The 18,417-nt window shown below is 38.4% G+C and overlaps 1 protein-coding gene across 1 annotated transcript in view; it reads right to left on the bottom strand.

The window, feature by feature from the left end:
* TNKS (tankyrase) overlaps window positions 1–18,417 on the bottom strand; it is a 147,346-nt gene that overhangs the window by 96,969 nt on the left and 31,960 nt on the right. The window contains exon 3 of the mRNA XM_076336717.1: window positions 13,629–13,724. Coding sequence (XP_076192832.1) covers window positions 13,629–13,724 — 96 coding nt within the window. The remainder of the gene's footprint in view (window positions 1–13,628; window positions 13,725–18,417) is intronic.

The following is an 18,417-nucleotide window of genomic DNA, read 5'->3' as shown; positions in this document are numbered from 1 at the left end:
TGCTTAATTTATGTTATAGCTTGCCAGATGCATGAAAATTTTCCATTAACAATGTGGTAACCAATTCAAAATTTTGTGTCTTGGTGCAAGACTGACAATAGATTGACTACTATGTTAAAATTACAAACTGTTCAACACCACCAACCAAGTAAAGTACTTAACCATATCGTTCTTTTAAGCATAAAAACAGTCCCATTGCACTACAGGGGAAAATTATAAAACATATGATTAAATGCTACTAAATTAGGTAAAAATCACAAAGAAAAATGTAATTTCAAAAAATCTCTAAAGCATACTGGAAGCAAACAGGCTTGTGAGACATGGAAGGCTGAATCTTTGTTGCCAGAGTTTCTCTTTCATGTATGAAAGAAGTAACAATAAAGAAAGACCACAGCTGAGGCATTTTCAAAGGCATAGATGACTTCTTACCTCCCAATGAGATCACGCTTTTTAAAATTGCCTCCAAAAGGATTACACAGAGGTTTAGCATAAGTCTTAATATTAAGTTAATTTTTGCTATAGTATAAATTAAACTTTGAACCTTCATGACAGTCTGATAAAGAGCCATGTACAAATGACAAACTCAATCTAATTTCAGAGAAAAATCCTATAGCCCTGAAAGAGTCTCCAGATAGTACATCCACAAGAAACTGACAATAGCCCTGACACATAGTAAAATCCTTTTCCTCCCCTACCCTCAGAAAAGCAGTACAAAACAAAAAACAAACTAAAAAGCAGCAATTAGCCTCATCAGCTGGGCTTTGGATGAACAATAAGTATGGGAAGAAAGAGTCCACCACATAGAAGAACCAACTCTTGTCATAGAATCAGAAGAAAGAAGAACTGTCAAACTCTAAGAAGAAAAAGCAACAACGTTCATTTCTGCAAAAGAGGACCAAAGATAGATGCAGCAGGCAGTTAGAAAAGGATATTGTTCTGTGTCTCCCTTGTGCTGTGTGCAGTAAAGAGAAATCAACGTAGGAAGATTTCCAAGGCTTGTTGTATGCCCTTGAACTATCAGAGGTTCCTGCCAATGCCACTGTGAAGAACCGCACCCCCAGAGTGGAAGACTGCACTGCGGTGACTACAGGAGACTGTGGGAGAAAGCTAAAGAGGAACGACATCCCGTGTTAATCCCAGAACTAAAGGCACTTGACCTGTGAGGCCCCGTTTCTACGGTGAGCACCAAGAGAGACATCATGTAGCCAGGAAGTATGTTGGACAGACACACAAAAAGGGCTGACTCACACAGACACAGGACTTTTGAAGGACAAGTCCTGCCCTTTCATACCTGAACACAACAGTTTCACAAATAGCCATCGGGGATAGTGCTCACAAAGTTATGAAAACTCAACCATCACATTAAAGACACGCTCTCTACAGCTCAGAAATTTTAACTTAAATTTTTAAAGAGAAGAAACCCACCTGTGTTCTTTTGTCCATGAAGACAATCAAAATAGAAAATACAAAGTAATGGGTCTGCCTGCTTATTACTCTGATGGGAAATACTGCTTTGACCTGCATTATTCCTTTATACCCACATATTATGCTTCTCCTAAAGTAAGTGCACGCAGAAAAAAAATACTTCAAACAAGTAATTAGCTTTATTTTACAAAATCTGGAACAAGGCTTTATTTGTCTGCTCACAAGGTGCAGACTACAGCCACTGCCCTCAAGTCACCCATAGTACCCCACAGCAGAACAGCACCCAGCGAGACCTTCACTGGAAAGACCTCCATCTTCACATCAGAGATGGTGAACATTGCAGCCCGCTTCAGAAAGCAACATTTAAGTGTCTGAATAAACCCCAACTTAACCCCAGTTCTTTCCTGGATCACAACTAGAGTGCTCAGCATCAGACAGGATTGAGCCCTAAGGACATATGCAAGGAGAAATTAGCAATTTCAATTTAAATGCTAATACTTATTCTTCCCAGTGAAAATTGAAGTATAACAAGTGATCTCTCATCACACAGAAACAGCCTTGATTGTTATTTAATGATCACAACTAATAGTTAGAAAGCATGAAATGAAGCTAATAAATCTTCTGTTGAGCCTGAAATTTTCAAGAAACAAAAGTACTCAAAGTTTTCAAAAACAGTTCAGCCTGATTTTCTTCATCTTAAAGTAAACTTTCCATGTTCTTCAGTCACAGATCCACATACTGGCACCACACAATTAAAAACTGAAATGCCCACCTACTTGAACAAATTTAAAATTTTTTTTTTTTTTTAGTGCTACCTAAACAATCTAAAATACATCATATTCTACGAAATTCAAGTTCATGCATTAGCACTATTCACCACAGGATCTGTTTGCCTTCCAGTGATAAATTAAGAAATAAGACAAACACTATGGAAGTAGTTTTTCTCCTTTCTTACTCCAGCCTCCTGGGAGAATATAAATACAGTTTGGTTTTTTTGGATTGTAGCATATCTAAGCTATGTTCTGTTTTAAGTCAAGGTAAGTTGAGGATGATTTTTGTTTGACAATTAGATAATTTTAACAATTAAATAATTAAACAATTTAATAATTTCTTTAAAAATATCCATCGAGACTGTTTTGGTGGGTTTTTTTCCCCCCTGCAAAAAGGGAAAGATGAAAAACACAAGCTCACGAGACTCCAAACCCGGGGACTTCTGATTCTTAGCAGTCAATACTTACATTATTTGTGATAGCTTGAATGCATTAGTCACCAGGGAAATGGCTACTTAGTTTAGTAGACACTTACTTATTCAGAAACATATAACAGTAAAATAACCATTCACTGAGAAGCATCCATTCTAAAAGCCTCTTCATGCACCAATGGAAAACAACACCTCTGACTGTAACTTTAACTCGGTAAAAATGATACTGTCATTACCTAACACATATTAGAACTGCCTCATTTTTGTTGACAATATAAACATGTATGTGCATGTGTGTGTACGCATGAGAATTAAAACACTCCCCACACACCACACCCCCAGTATAAAACAACATAAACTTTCTCCAGAATTAAAAAGCATGTGTAAAATACAACAGAAGCAATGCAGTTCTATTTCAATCTTACATGCAGTGTACTCTAAGTAGAGGTATATGTACCAAGTCTCCACATTCAGACTCCAAAGGGTGCTATAGTCAACTGTAGAGGGACATCTGGAATATTTCTAAAAAGAAAACTGAGTCTCTTACAGGCTCAAACTATTCTTTGCAACCTGTCCAATAAAGAAGAGGTTACAGGTATTTGCTTTAGGTTACCTTCCTCCCCTTCCCTTCTCTCCTCAATTTACTGCCCCTTCAACAGAACAAGTCGGGTGGATGGCCTCAGTGTTTGGACACCGGGCTTGTGTCAAAGCGTGTGGCTCACGGAAGATGAGCCACATCAGACCTGTGGCGCTTGGTGTGTCAATACAGGCCAGTCGAAGTGATGGTATAAGTTACATGATACTAAATATAAGCTTCTTCTATCTCCTCATTCACCTCTGGAAAGTTTTGTACAGCACAACAAAGAACTAACCCGTGGCCACGTGAAATGTAAACTGCATCTGAGCCTGCTGAATCAGATCACCTCATCAAATAAGTCAGGTCAATACCATTTCCATTACATATTTCTACAATTATAAAAATCCCCTATGCCCTGAAATTCATTCTGAAAGACTTCCAGGTCTAAGCTCAGAAGCACATGCATGCAAAACAAGCTGCATATAAGAAATATGACTCTCTTCAATATACTAATCGTAGACAAGAGTTGGTAGCAATTCTGATAGCTGCTAGGAAACTAAAGGTTACTTAACAACTATTATTTAAAGACTAGTTTCCATTGTAATTCTGCCAACTGTGAATCCTTCAAGCTGAAATTCTTCTTGCCTATCTCAATCTAATTTTAAAAATTATACTAGAAGAATTGTATCACATCTACAAGACAGAGTGTTTGTGCTGTCCACAAAAACTCTTATGTAACACTTCGTGTATTTGAGCAAAATATAGAACCTCTTCTAACTTCTTTGAGAAGAAATTTTAACATCTAGATATTTCAGAGTAGAGACTTGAAATGTGACAGAACATCATCCAAAGTTAGAAAAAATGCCTAGCATGGCCAATCTGAAAAATCCAGGCCCATCTGTCTAAACTGTGGGTTGCTGAGGACTGCAGCTTGGATTAGACAGGTCAGGGGAAAAGTGAGAAGACATCTAGGCAGATGAGGGACAGGAGTAAAGGAGAACACTAGGCAAAGTCTGAAAAAGGTGATGCTACAGGGTTCTATATTAAAACACATTCCCCTCCAACATCTGGTTGACTTCCCATGCAGCCTAAACTCAACTTGCATGTATGTGCATTCTGCTGTGATCATACCACACTTTCCCTCTCACAGGATCCCTGACTCACTCTCTGCAAAACGATGGCCAACATTCAGTATATGAATAAGGATGGCGTAACAAACTAAATCTTAACTGCAGGACACCTGCTTTATTTACTGCATAAATGGGAAAGCACATAGGAACTGTTGGAAGCAGCAAATGCAGCAGCAGAGTCCAGTGCGCATCCCCGTTCAGTTTATGATTGAGCACCCTAGGGTGAAATGGGATATCTGAGACAAACACACACGCTGTGCTTCAAACCCTGCTACGTGAATTGCAGCATCAGCAAAAGGGCAAGACAAAACCTGGGGCATGGAAGTTTCAAAGAGCTGCAAATAAACCCACAGAGGACTGTCACAACCTTAAGTATAAATTGTCTGAACTAAGGAAGAATTTTCAAACATACTGTTAAAAAAGGATTTCCTACTAAATGAGAGCAATCACAATCTTAAATCCTAGGTTAATGAAGCCACAGGAACTTGAGAACTATCACAACAGTTTTCAAAGAAATAAATGTTACATAAACAATAGGTGAAGACATTTTTAAACACATTTGTACAAAAATTATTTTAGACATTTAATGCCTCATAAGGAAACAACAGATGCAAAAAGCAATTTTATTTCTCCCTTCTAAACATTGCCCTAAAAACACTTGATCATTTACATCAACAAAATGTAACTCAGGAACCCAAGTCCCTTTAAATTTCAGGAGTATTAACTACTTTTAAAAGTCTTGTCCTTGAACTTAAATCACATCTAACACGTGTAGTAATATTAAAGGGGAAAAAAAAGCTTCTGACCCAGCCAGGTGCCCTGTGCCATAGAGAACTCAGGATGCACTCTGCGCCCGGCACTCAGCAAGGCAGGAGCACTTCTCAGCTGGCAAGAACAAGCCGCTCTCACCAGAACAGAACTGGTGCAGCAGTTCTATACAGAAACAGTGCCCTACACAGCCACAGCACTTGGTAGGAATGTGACCGAACCAAGAGCTTTTATAAGGACTTTCAGCTCTTTTTCACTTTGAAAGAACTGGAAGAAACCTTCCCCTAGGCTGACATATCGCTACAAAAATCAGAACAATTTATGGATTTACTTTTAGTGATATTATTAAATTAGATATATACACATAGCAAATCTTCCTTAAACTCATACTTTCAAGTTTGACAAAGCTTCTTACTAGAAGACCTCGGTTGAGTAAGGGTTTGCAAGTAGGGCATCAGAACCATGCTTCTAAACAATATTATTCCAGTATGATCTTTCAAGCCACATCTACCTGGCTAGGTTAGTTATTTTAAAAGAAACAAATCTTTTAAAATAATATAATTCCAAAGTTTGCATTCTCCTTCAAACTCAAAAACAGCTCCTGTGGAAATGAAGTATGGAAAAATAAAAAGTGACTGGCATAAAAGAGGGAGGTTGGAAAGCTACAACAGTTAACGATCTGAAACGTAACACAATCTCTACATGGTATTAAAATTCTTTTGAAATCTGGGCATTTATTTAGCGCTCTCAAAGGACTTATTTTGCTAGCTCAAGAAAAGAAAAATGGAAGTCATACCAGAAACTGTCTGGGAATACGTAGGTGAGGGGAGGAAGAAGAAAATGGGATGTAGAGTCAGGAAGCTAGCCAGACAGAGGAGCTGAAGAGATCATGGGTTCTGGATGAAGAATTTAGAAGACAACCAGGATTAGGAGCTGGGGAGGGGAAGGGGGGTGGAACCAAAGCTACAGGCCTAGTAAGAGGCAAGTAAAGGATGGAGATCTCAAGTAAGGGGTGCACATATGCACACATGTGAATGTGTTGGCAGGAAGTGGGGACCAAGATAAGAAGATAAGAAGGACAGCCCGGGTCCTGGAACTGGGACCAGAATGTTGGATAGCATTGGACGGAGTACATAAGACTACTGCGAGAACCGGCTGCATGAGCTGGTATCACAAAGTTTAGAAAGAATGGGGAAAACAGCTTACTACTTCTTCCACACACTACCTTTTATGACAGTGCTTCCTTGCCTGAGAGGCAGCAAAGTAACACATAAGCCACTTCAAACCTAAATGCTTTATAGCAGGAAGCGATGAATCTTTACTCAGTTGAACAGAGACGAATTAGAACAGCAAAAAACCACTGTTCTTCAGCATGTTAGAATGACGCTCCAGACCATGTGGAAATACTGGTCAGAATCAAGACGAAAATCCTGTTTCCAAAGGAAATATTTAGCTGCCTTAACCACATACGCAATCTTTTTCTTCCCGTGTTGCACCAGTCACACTTGCTTTCAACTTTTGCAGCAAACGAAGCAGGAGTGATACGGACAACATTGTACTCCACTGTGCAGTCTTGATTCCTCCCCAGCACACAGCTATCCGTCCTGCTGAACGAGGCAGTGGGGAACAGTAAGCAGTCTTAGAAGCAAGAGTCTGTGTCCCAATATGTGCATAAAAAGGTAGAATTAAGATTGTCTGCCTCTCCCACTTCCTAGTCAGTATATTTTCCTTATGCAACATTAACATTCTTTCAGATTCATCTGTTCAGCCTGGAAAAAATCGTCTTACATGTTTTGCCCACACATTCACAGACTCCAGAGAATTCACAGTTGTGAGTGGCTCATCGCTTTCAAAATTTAAACATGGCTTCACTTTCAGAAGAAAACAGTCCGAGTATGAAAGACTGCTCTTGAAGTTACAGTACAAGAGATAAAAGCAATGGGAGCTTTTGTTTGCAGGAATTATCCAGCTAGCTAAAAACTTTTTTTCAAGAAAGTTCCATGCTTGCTTACAGACTAGACTGCAGACAAGATTACAGATTAGAATCCAAGTTAATACACAAAACCTACATTAAAATAGTTACAACTGCAGCACGGCTATCCTACTTACAAACAGAACCAAACGAATAAGAAGTTATATCATATAACATTCTCCATCCATTCATTTCTTACCACTGCACCCTGGCTTACTACCACATGCAGTATACAGTGCGAAAAGGCTGTTTTGGTACAACATTCCAGAAAAAGTTATCCATGGACAATGCAAAAATGTAGAAGAGATCTAAGTAGTATTTGGTCTCAGGACTGGCCGAAGTCGCTATTAATAACCAGAAATGTACAACAGACTATGCAAAAGAACCAACAAAAATCCTAAACTCAACAACAAACAAAATTATCTAATCAACATTTAGAGAAGAGGAAAAAATTTCAGTAAAGTGTAAGATTGGTCAGTGCTCAAGGCAAAGAAACAAGAAGATGAGTGCTCTGATGCACTATGGAAATAGAAATGCTTCTTACACATTTCTGCAATTATCTTTCCGAGGGCATGGAAAATGCATTTTGGGCTCTTTACTTACAAGGTTTAGAGATCTTATTTGTTATTCTGTCCATGTGAATAACAAATCATCTTAGGAAGAAAAGCTTCTTTTGAGTTTGATGATGTTAAATGTCAATGTACAGTATAGGCTAAATAAATGCGTACATCAGGTTTCTGAAAGCTTTCAAAGCATCCAAAACTATACAATAGCAGAGCTGAGAATCAGAGAACTGAACGACTGCACATAGGTGCTTCGTGAAAGCTTTGAAAGGGTAATTTGTTCCTTTGACAAGTTAAGAGTTTGACTCCATTTAAAGAGCTCTTACTAAATATTCCTAAATGGATATCATGGTAAAAAGGAAAGCTGAAAGAGTGAAAAACCTGACAAAAGGGATGGTGTAAATCAAAACCATGCTTTTCATAAAAGCACCAATCCTGAATCGCACAGTGCTCCTTCTTATTTGACCACCTACACAACAGACTACAGACTTTTAACTCCTTGCCTAAATAGAGGATACGAACAAGAAGGAAAAGTCGTCTGATCTAGCCAACCAGCCACATTCCAAAGAAGCCATTTCAAGATACACAACTAAGTTTAAACAAAAGATGAGGATGATAGTGCTCGTCTCTAAAATAGGGAGCAGGGGGAAAGAGAGGAGAAGCTCTCATCCTAAAACTAAGCCCTATGAAACAAGAGCATCTAGAGCTAAAGTTATGCTAGGAAGAAATCCAAGCACATTAAGGCATGGAAATGGAAAATTTAGGCAGCGGAACATAGATACCGGCTCACATAAATCCTTGCACAAGTCCTTCAGTAAGAGATTAAAGAAATTACGTAGTCATGGAATCAGAATTAAAGTACTTTCAAGGATCAGACACTTAAAAGCAGGAGTAACTTGTTTCCTTTATGATAAAACACACTGGAACTTGTGTTAAATAATCTACCACATTGAAGGAAACATTTAAATTATTCAGTTACCAGAGAAAACTGAAGAAATTAGAAAGACCTAAGACAAGCTGAGGGAATGGGCAATAAAATGGGTAGACCAAAGGAGTACTGACAAATTAAAACAATAAACACTGCATGCATAACATAAATCATCTGGAATTATACTGGAATCTAAGTCACAAACTTAAGAATTCAGAATTCCTTTAGAGGCTCCCATAAAACATTTAGCTCTTGTGCAATCACAGAGGTAATAAAAAACAAACTTAGCCTGAATAAAACCTGGAATAAAAAAATGCCATGAAAGGTATTAATCATCACTACAGAAGTCAACTGGATGTTATACCAGAGCACAGTTCTCAAATCGAGATATGTTATTTTGAAAGAATAATGCAGTGCTGGAAACTGGAAAGAGAATCAGCGATACTGGGTAGTGACACCAAAGTTAAACTTCATTTTCACTAAAGTGAAACTTTGTATGTAGACAGTCTAAAGAACAAGGACTGCTCTTCTTGAGGAGGAAACGTAACAGAAGTGCACACAAAGTATGGCATGGCATCTAGAACAAAAGAGGACTGTTTCTTCCTCTTTCCTCTCAATGTGAAAACAAGGAAATGTGAAATGAAACTGAAATGTGACCATGCCAGAACTGAGAAAGGAAGGCATTTCCCTCCTGGCCTCCCAAGTAACCAATGCATTTCCTTCAAAGAAGAAAGTGGGAACCAGACCACACACTGAATGAGATTTTTTTTAATTATATATTTACAAATATAACAAGATAGCCACAATTATAATGGTAAAACAGTAAAAATAAAAAGTAACCCAAACTAAAATAGTTTCTTCTCTTCCTGCTAATTTTAAAATGAATGAGTTGTACCTAGGATCCATTTTCTATCCTCTAAAGTTCAGTAAACTTTTTGTAGTGAAATATCAGGTTTTCCCCTTCCTTGCACGCAAATTATGCATAGATGGTAGTTCACTTTAAAAAAATTTGTGCAAATATATTTCAATAAGTGGACTATGCTCCCCACTTAAAAAGTTGACATGACAAATAGATGAAAACATGAATCCTCATTAACACTTCTGGTAACCTTAGCCCAGATGTACTTTCACACATCAAGCTGTCCCTCACATCCGAAAAACAGAAGTGAGAAATGCTCAATAGAACATAAGCACTTTGCTTGTAAAAGACATTATTTCCATAGTAATTTGGAAGATCAGAGTCTTGTTTAACTTTGAAAATTGATTCTATTAACAAACAAGACATTATTTTGTACCCAAGAAATCTTCCTTTAATGTGGAGATGCAGCACTTTCCAAACTTTTTTCATTTTGACCTGTTTCAAGGGAGTAATCCTTGAAACCAACCAAAGCCAACCTTGCAAAACAGTGGCACCGAGCAGTCAAGAATGTATTATCCAACCAAAGTGCTTTCAGCTCTTGCTAACAGCTTTAGAAACCGCTCAAGTGCAAAGAACGACCATTCATGTAGAGAAAGCATTTCCAAACAGCAGATAATATGGGGAAGTGGCAAAAAAAGCATCAGTGTGGAAAAAAACAAAATAAATCATTCACATAAATCATTAACCATATTGTTGGCTCTTCATATACTGTACAGGAAAGATACAAAGGGATATTAATGTTTAAAGAGGCAATAAGCAGGGTAAGAGAATAATGAAGACTAATATGACTCGTAGTGCAAAAGCTCCCAAAGGCCCTGTTCTGGATGGGAGTCCCACAGTGCTATGTACAGCAACAAAGACGAGTCCCCATCTCAGAAACCACACACCCCAAAGGCAATTAAACTAAAATAAAATTAACTAGGATAGTAATCTCGTGTGTGTAACAGCTCTGGTTTTTAGATACAATATGTTTTTGGAGTCTGTACTACCACTTCAGCCTAGAGAAAGAGGTACTACCACTTCATCCTTTTCTGACAACCTGATTCAGGAACAGTAAGGGATGCTAAGGAAGAAGAAACAAAAAATATGCACCCTCTCAATCATGAAGTGCTTGGCTCATACAAATGCTGCTTATCCTGCAGAAAGGGAAAAAAAGACTGCTTTCCTGTTTAAGTAGTAAAAAGCAGATTCTGCAATTATATAACTTTTTTTTCTTTTTTTTTTTCTTTTTTCTTTTTTTAAAGAAGCTGGAACTGGGTGTTTAATCTCTATAAAATTCACTTTAATCTACAAAGACATTTTCAAAGTCCATTTCCATCAAAATATTAGCCTTTCATTTGCATCATGGATCCTTTATAAAACATGCATTTTAAGAGAATGTTGCATGAAAATGGCTGGAAGTCATCCCAGAAACTACTGCATTATAGATCCTTTCTGTAATTCAGGAGAAAAAGATACTATACATTATTCTAGACTGGGAGACAGAAAAGAACAAATCATTGTGGATTCAGCATTTGCTGCCGGAACACCAGAAATGCTTTTTACACAGCAGGAATGTCCCTTTTAAAACACATACAGAATTCTTTGTCCAATTGAAAAGATTTAATCAATTACCAACAAGTTTTCTGTTCACGTTTGCTAAGTTGGAGGTCAAAGAGAGACTATAATCACAGTTCATTCACAAAGAGATTAACATCGATGCATGAACTTATGCAAATACTTGGTCAAAAAGTTTTTGAAGAACAAGCTTCCTCTTACTATCAATACAGCAGCAATGTGGAAAAGTCTATTGTGGTCATAGACACTGATAGAAAAATGAACATAAAATAACATCATGAGAATAGCCTTGACATGCATGCCGTTTAAAGATGCAAATACAGTAACGATTACAGATTGTGCTTTCAGAATCACTCCACTTTTAAAAGCTCTAGATAGGAGCATTTCTAAAATCCCACCATTCAACATTAAATACTGAAAATTAAGTTAATACATCCTACTTATCCTTAATCCAGTAATATCTTTAAGTCCTGATGCACCTAATTGCACAGCACTGCTGTAGCTAAAGATTATCCCAAGCCAGATAGATCCTAAGAAATCCCTTAAGCCCCCTTCTTCCAGAGGGAGGAAGCAAGACCCAAAGGTAACAACATACGGAAAATGCATGAGAAAGTAGAAGCCTAACAGAGATACTAGAAAGCAGGGCAGCATCCAGAAAAGTTAAGCTCTTAATAGAAAGCTTCCATTTAAATGGCATCCAGTGTCAGCTTTTTCAGTTATTGTGAATCATACAGCAGCTAAAGCCTGAATCAAACCCTGTTTACACAGCTTGGAGCTCAGGTGCACAGCATAGAGAGAGCCCAGTGTAGCCAAGAGCCACCTTGAGGACAAAGCTGGTAAAACCAAAAGCTGATTTTCTTGCTAGGAAGAATAAACACATACAAAAACTACCTCTTTTTATGAACAATAAAACACCTAAGTAGCAGCAGAAGTGGCTCTGTGTATGTGTGTTTATATGCACAACCTGGTAACATCCATTGGTTGCAGAAGCTTGCACAGTCACTGGATGCTCGTGTGCGAGGCATTAGGGGTGAGGCAAGGGACACAGGGCACTTGCTGCACTCGACAGGACATTCTCAGAGGGCTGCTTCCAAATCATCTCCACTTCTTTGATATGACACATTGCCCCCTCCATTGCCTAAAGCACAAGGGGGTGATCTAGTGCCCAGAGAACTCCGTGGAGCAGACGTTAAGTCACCATCAGAGACCTTCCTAAGTCTTCTACTATCCTCTGAAGTTGATCTTTGAGCATAGCCTAAAGAGCAGCTCAGAGCCTGGAACCTCCAAACTGTACATATACCAAGTTTCCCATAACTAAATACTGAATATCCATTAACACCTTTTGAGGTACCTTGACTCCCTGGTGCCCTTTCCATCCTCAGCATCTGTACAACTGTACCCATTAACAGCCAAAAGTCAGATTAACCTGCTTAGCACAGCTAACATTAGTATTAACACTGTAGGAACGTGTTTAAATTTGACACTGAGTAATTAAACTAAATCATATGTATTTAAAGTGCATTGTTCCAAAGGCACTCTCAAATCACTGCAGAGCTGTAGATAATTATGTATAGCAGTCAGCGCACTGGAAAAAGATGATGAGGAAATGTTCCTGACAAAGTGAAGGGAGCTGGTGTGCTCTGAACATAATCTGAAGAAAGAATACGGGTGTTGCATAGCACATAACCTATAAATTAAGCTGTCAATAAAAAGAGAGAGAGAGAATAGGGGAAGTAAAGGCAAAAGAAAAATAGCTATTTCTTCAAATGAAGCTCAGCTGCTGAATCCCTTTCTATAAACCTAATTGTATATATTTTAAAATCCAAGATTACTTTGCTCTAAACATTATTTCCTAGATGTCAAAATCAGCACAGAGGACTATGTATTTCTTGATACAGATTTGACAGGCTACTATATTATACCTTTAATGCTTACTGGTATGCTACAACAGTTAATTTATAAAAAAATCAAAGCTGTGTAAAAACAAAGTTGTATCTGTAGAATATTTTCATGAAACATATTGTTTGGCAGCTAATAGCCCCTACAAAGAAAAAAAATTGGTGCGTGAGAAAGAGTTCTACCTGAAAAGACTAATGAGGAACAGGAAGGGAAGGGTAGCATGTGAATCTGCAGCAAAATATCATGTAACTATTGATCTCTGCAATCAGTAGCAGGTTGTCTTTCAGACCACAGGTACTTTTATAGTTATAAAAATGTCCTTGCTTGCTCAACAGTGAAGGTCTTAAAACAATTGACCTGATTTTTTCTTCTTTTTTTGCAGGGGTTGAGGGCTCCTATTCAATCTGTATATTGGGTAGTAATTAAAAAGAAAAAAACACACAGAAACACAGTGAATAATGAATGATGTTATAACAGAAAATTACAGCATTAGCATAAGTAGAATAAGCAAACCTATAGCAGCACAGCAGATTACCGACAGTTACATCAATATGAAATCTGGTACAAGACAGTTTTAAAATGCTCTTACACAACAGAAAATCCAAAAAGGCAGAAGGCTCTTACGATGCTCAACTTATACACACAAAATGAACTACAGGTAGCACTGCTGAGAGATGTATGCATCTTACCTGTGAGTACAGCTTTTGCTGAAGGGTCTGCCAAATCCAGCGCAGATTTCCCATCCGTGTTCCGAATGTTTGGATCAGCTCCGTGCTGCAGCAGCACTGTGCAGGGAAAGCAGAAACAGTATCTTACCTCAGGGATACACAGATTATTTACTGTTAAGTGTCTCCTCGGCATGATGTAGGCATAAACACACATTGCACAATTTTCTTTATTTTTCCTTCTGGGTCATGTCCCCTCCCCCCCTTTTTTTATTTTCTTTTTTTTTTTTTTTCCCCTTTCTCTTTTTTTTTGTTGTTGTTAAGCACTGCAGCAAAGGATCTTCTCCGGAGTAAGGCTAAGTTGGCAAGTTAAGATATAGTAAGATCACATGACTTCGTGTGATAAACGTGAACCCTGAATCTCTTGCAATACACAGTTTTGGGTTCTTCCTGACAGCTAGCTGGAATGCTGTGCATTCACTGCCTCACACTGGGAAATCTGTTAACTGTGGAACCTGCTCCTGCCTTTACTACCACTACTGCCGCTTGTTACCACTCCCATTCCTTTTTCTGCTGAATATCCCAAGTCACCCCCCCTCTGTAAATCAGTAATACTCCAGCCTTTCAGTGACTCGTCACTTGCGCACAAAATCTTAACCGCAGCACACCGGCTTGCCTTCAAGAAGTGTAACAAATAGGGTAAGATGTGTAACCTGGTACCCTGCAGCCTGGATGTTCAGAGGCTATTATTCTCACTGGTATTTCTTTTTCCTACTAAACCTATTAACACATAAAAATTCAAGTACATAAAAATACTCAGAATGCAATATGCAACCATATGGCTAGGAAGGCATTGATACAGAAAATTACCATTTAGAAAAGCTCATTAAAAAAAAAGGAGAACACTATTTTACCTGTAAACTCTTTTGATCAGAAACAACATAACAACAATGCAATTCAGACCACCCCCTCTCAAGATCAAGGCATTTTCTACAGAACTGGAAAACAAAGCCCACAGCAACATCAGAGGTCTGACAAAAAGGGCCCCAATTCTCCATTTCCCCAAATGTTGTGCAAAATAAGCACAATATATTACAAATTCAGAGCAACCACACTTACTTTGCACAAGTGTGAATAACAGGACAGTGTACAAAGGTGCAGAGACTCAATGTCAAGGAGACAAATAATAAAAACCAGCAGACATTTATGGTTGCTCATGTAACCAAGTCTGTTGAGATACAGCTGGACTGAAGGAGTCAAGACAAAGAAATACTTGCAAACACTTTTTGTAATTAAGGGTGCAAAGACACTTCATAGACAGAATTCTCCAGGAAAAAAACATAACCCAATCCAGAACAAAAGTAACTACCAATATTATACTACATATATCACTTCAATCAGCAAAAGGCTTTTCAGAAATAAACTTTTTTTGTAAATTAAAATTTTAACTGGTAGCATTGTTTTTATTCAAACCTCTTTTCTTATAGAATTCTGACTTTAAATGCTCTTAACATTGCTAAATTTCATATATTTCAGCTTACAGGATGCTATGCTACAAGTTTGCCCTAAGCTGAATTTTTGCAGAAATTTAGTGCTTTAATGAAGTAAATTGACTTATTTTATGTTTTGCCAAGAAGGTGCAATTGTCCCATGTTTTTGAAAGAAGATTCAAGTAGGCAGATCGGGCTTTTCCTAGGAGGTTTTTTGTTTGGTGGTGGGTTTTTTTTCCCCTATGTCAAGACGAAGACACCAATACGGGGGAAAAAAAAATTCAGCTAGCACGTGCTCACAGAAGCTTGTTAAGATCTGGCACTACGTTTCTGAAGATGCCATCTGTGCCATACATGCTACCACCCCCTTAGAGATCTTACTCATGGACAGGTTTGACTCTGAGCCAGCCTCACAAGCCAGTCGAGCACACTCCAGCAGGAGGTGGTGAACAAGACTTTTTGCAGATTTTTTAAACACAGTAGGCAGTACAGAAATTAAGCATGGAGATACACATTCAGTATGTCCTGTCTCTATTCTCTTGGACCCTGCTAGTGAATCTATATTCCAGAGGATAGGGAAGCCATTTGTCCCAAAAGGCATCAGGGTAAGAGTGGGACCCTAAAAGAGGAAACCAGCAACTAAAGTGTCCATCAAGAGAAAGCAGGCAGTACAAAATGATGAAACAACACAGACTGAATGAGAAGACAGTGAAGGAGTCACATGGCAAGAAGCCTGGGACAAAGAGCTAAGGGAGAGAACTGAACAAGAAGATGTGGCAGGGGAGGAGATAATAGCGCAGATAAAAAGTCCAGGAAGAAAGACCAGGAGAGAGGAATGACTGGGATTTGCCCAGAGCTTGGACATTTGGACTAACATGCAAAGCAAAGCTGAGGCAGGTTAGGGTGCAAGAATGGTGACTTTGAAAAATGAGAGATGACAGATGTAGAGATGCCAGAGGGATCTGCAACTGCCTGAGCCCGATGCTAAAACAGAAGCACAGGTTTTCAAGTCTCTCAATTCTTCAGTCCTGTGCAAACCAAGCAAGAGCACTCCCCTGCTACTTCTGCTGGCACACACAGAAGATGACAACACAGCACTGCTTTCAGCTCCTCTCCCGGCTAAAATGACAAAGGATTATGCAGTGTATCTAACCTTTTCAGTTATGCTAATGAACCATGAAGGGTTTTGGCATGGCTTACAACATACAATTTCTGTGTCAGGTTTTTAGTTTTTTAAAAACCTAGGGAAATTAAAAATTGACTAATGGTGCTTAAGCTGGTTACCTGCAAAAACCCTGAATTAATGACTGCCTGTGGAACATGCACTTGAAGTGGCCAAACTAGGTTCAGAAAAAGAACCTGTCAGAACTCAATTGCTGTAACCATGAGACTTATCCTTCTTGTCTCTGCATTCATTCATCCCACTCGTCATAACCCTTCCAGCCTCTCCAACAGCCAAGGGTATGGTCCTGCAGACAGCTCCCTTATTCAGTCCTATAGACAGACCTACCCTGTGACATGAATGCAGTAGCACCTTGGGAGAAGAAACCAATCCTATACATAAGGACTGTATTAGAATGCAGATGAATAAAGGAAGCAAATTCAGGTCACAAAGGCAATCTTATTCTTACATTTCCTCTACTGACTATTTGATTCTATCCTCTCCATACTTTTTTAGTACATAATCTCACAAAAAGGTATCCAAGTGAGCGATGTTGTCATCAACATGAATTAACAAAAGAAATCCAGCATCTGATGTTTAGCCTATTGGTGTAACACAGCTGTACTTTTATACCCAGCAAACCACAGGTAGCTTCTAATTGAATGTTCTCCTGCTCGTTCAAAACCTTTAACACTTTACCGCAACACAAAGTCTCTTCTAACCACAGGGTGTTTGAGATCTAGACACAGTGTGTCTCTCTAAATTTCCTTTTCAATACACAAGGGATGTGTAAAAACGTCAAGATAGATCTCCTGTTTGAGAAAAACATTCCCTTTATAATGAAACACAACAGAACAAGCCATTCTAGCTAACTGTAGCTATTTTAGATTTCAAACGCTGCACACCAGTTTCAGAGGACGGTTTCCGAGTAGCCTGAAAAGGAAATGTGGCAATAGTTTCTATCAAGAGACTGCTGTTAACATGCAAGCTTAAGGATGGTGTGCACACAGATTCACTCCTGGAATCTTGTTAATTAGCATATTTTGATATGCTGGTTTATTTCCTCTGGACAGTGGGGACATTGGGGTGTATTATTTTTCTGTACTGCAGGCAGAGCCCTTAATAATCTAGCAATACCATTACCTGGCTATCCTTGTCTTTCCTACAAACCATATGGTACAATGTAAAGCAGCTCTTCTTTTAATTGACTGTTCATATTGTATATGGACAAAGTCCTGTAAGCTTAACTATAGAACAAACACAGACTGGTACAGAATTATATTTTTATTCTCACTGCAACTGCTACAATACATAAGTTTCTGATCTTCACATACCATCTGAAATGCTTTATTTAATTACACTGCTATTATACCAGATCAATACTACAGATGTTCCCACCAAATTTAAAAAAAAAAGTTACAGCATTGCACAGAGCATGAACTACAACGACTAATCATTTCAGATTACTGCCAACTTGCTACAGCAGGATGAATCCTAAAATTAAACACTTGGCCCACAGCCTCCTGGCATAGGTATTTTGAACTGTGAAGCTAACCAACACTATGTCATTTGGCTGTCACATTATAAGCCCACCAAGAACAAACATTTTTACTTTTGGCAGTTTCAACCTTCACATTTTCACCAACAAGGTATGGCAAAAACTTCCCTGCTAGCTATACAGCAACAAGGGAGAAGTAAGTTTTATTAGAACTAAAAAAAAAAAAAAGGGGGTGTGTGTCTACATGCAAACCATCATCCAAGTACTCAGCCCTTCCTCCTTCATACTGCCTCAGTTAAAAGTGCACCAAAGGAAAACATTTTTGATTGAAAGACAGAAATACAGTGGGAATAGAATGGGAATAAAAAAAAATCAATTTGGTTGTTCCAATATTATGCATGATCAAAGATCAAAATATTTCTGTTATAGTTTGTCGAAGCTCAACATCCACAAGCTTCGTGAGTGTACTTACAGGAGTGCTGATGGAAAAGTTTGCATTTGGTTTCGAATTGGATGCACGTAAATACAAAAAAAGGACACAACCAAACCTTTGACTGTTGAGTGAAAAAAACCGCGAAAACAGGCAGACCTTCCAGAAGTATCTGTACTTAAAGCTGCCTACTGCTTTTAATTACATTTCCAGAGTCTTCAGTTCCTCACAGC

The sequence above is a fragment of the Aptenodytes patagonicus genome, chromosome 4 (genome assembly GCF_965638725.1).
Source record: "Aptenodytes patagonicus chromosome 4, bAptPat1.pri.cur, whole genome shotgun sequence".
NCBI lineage: Eukaryota > Metazoa > Chordata > Aves > Sphenisciformes > Spheniscidae > Aptenodytes > Aptenodytes patagonicus.
Note: the sequence above shows the minus strand (reverse complement) of the source record. Positions and strands in the feature narration are given on the sequence as shown.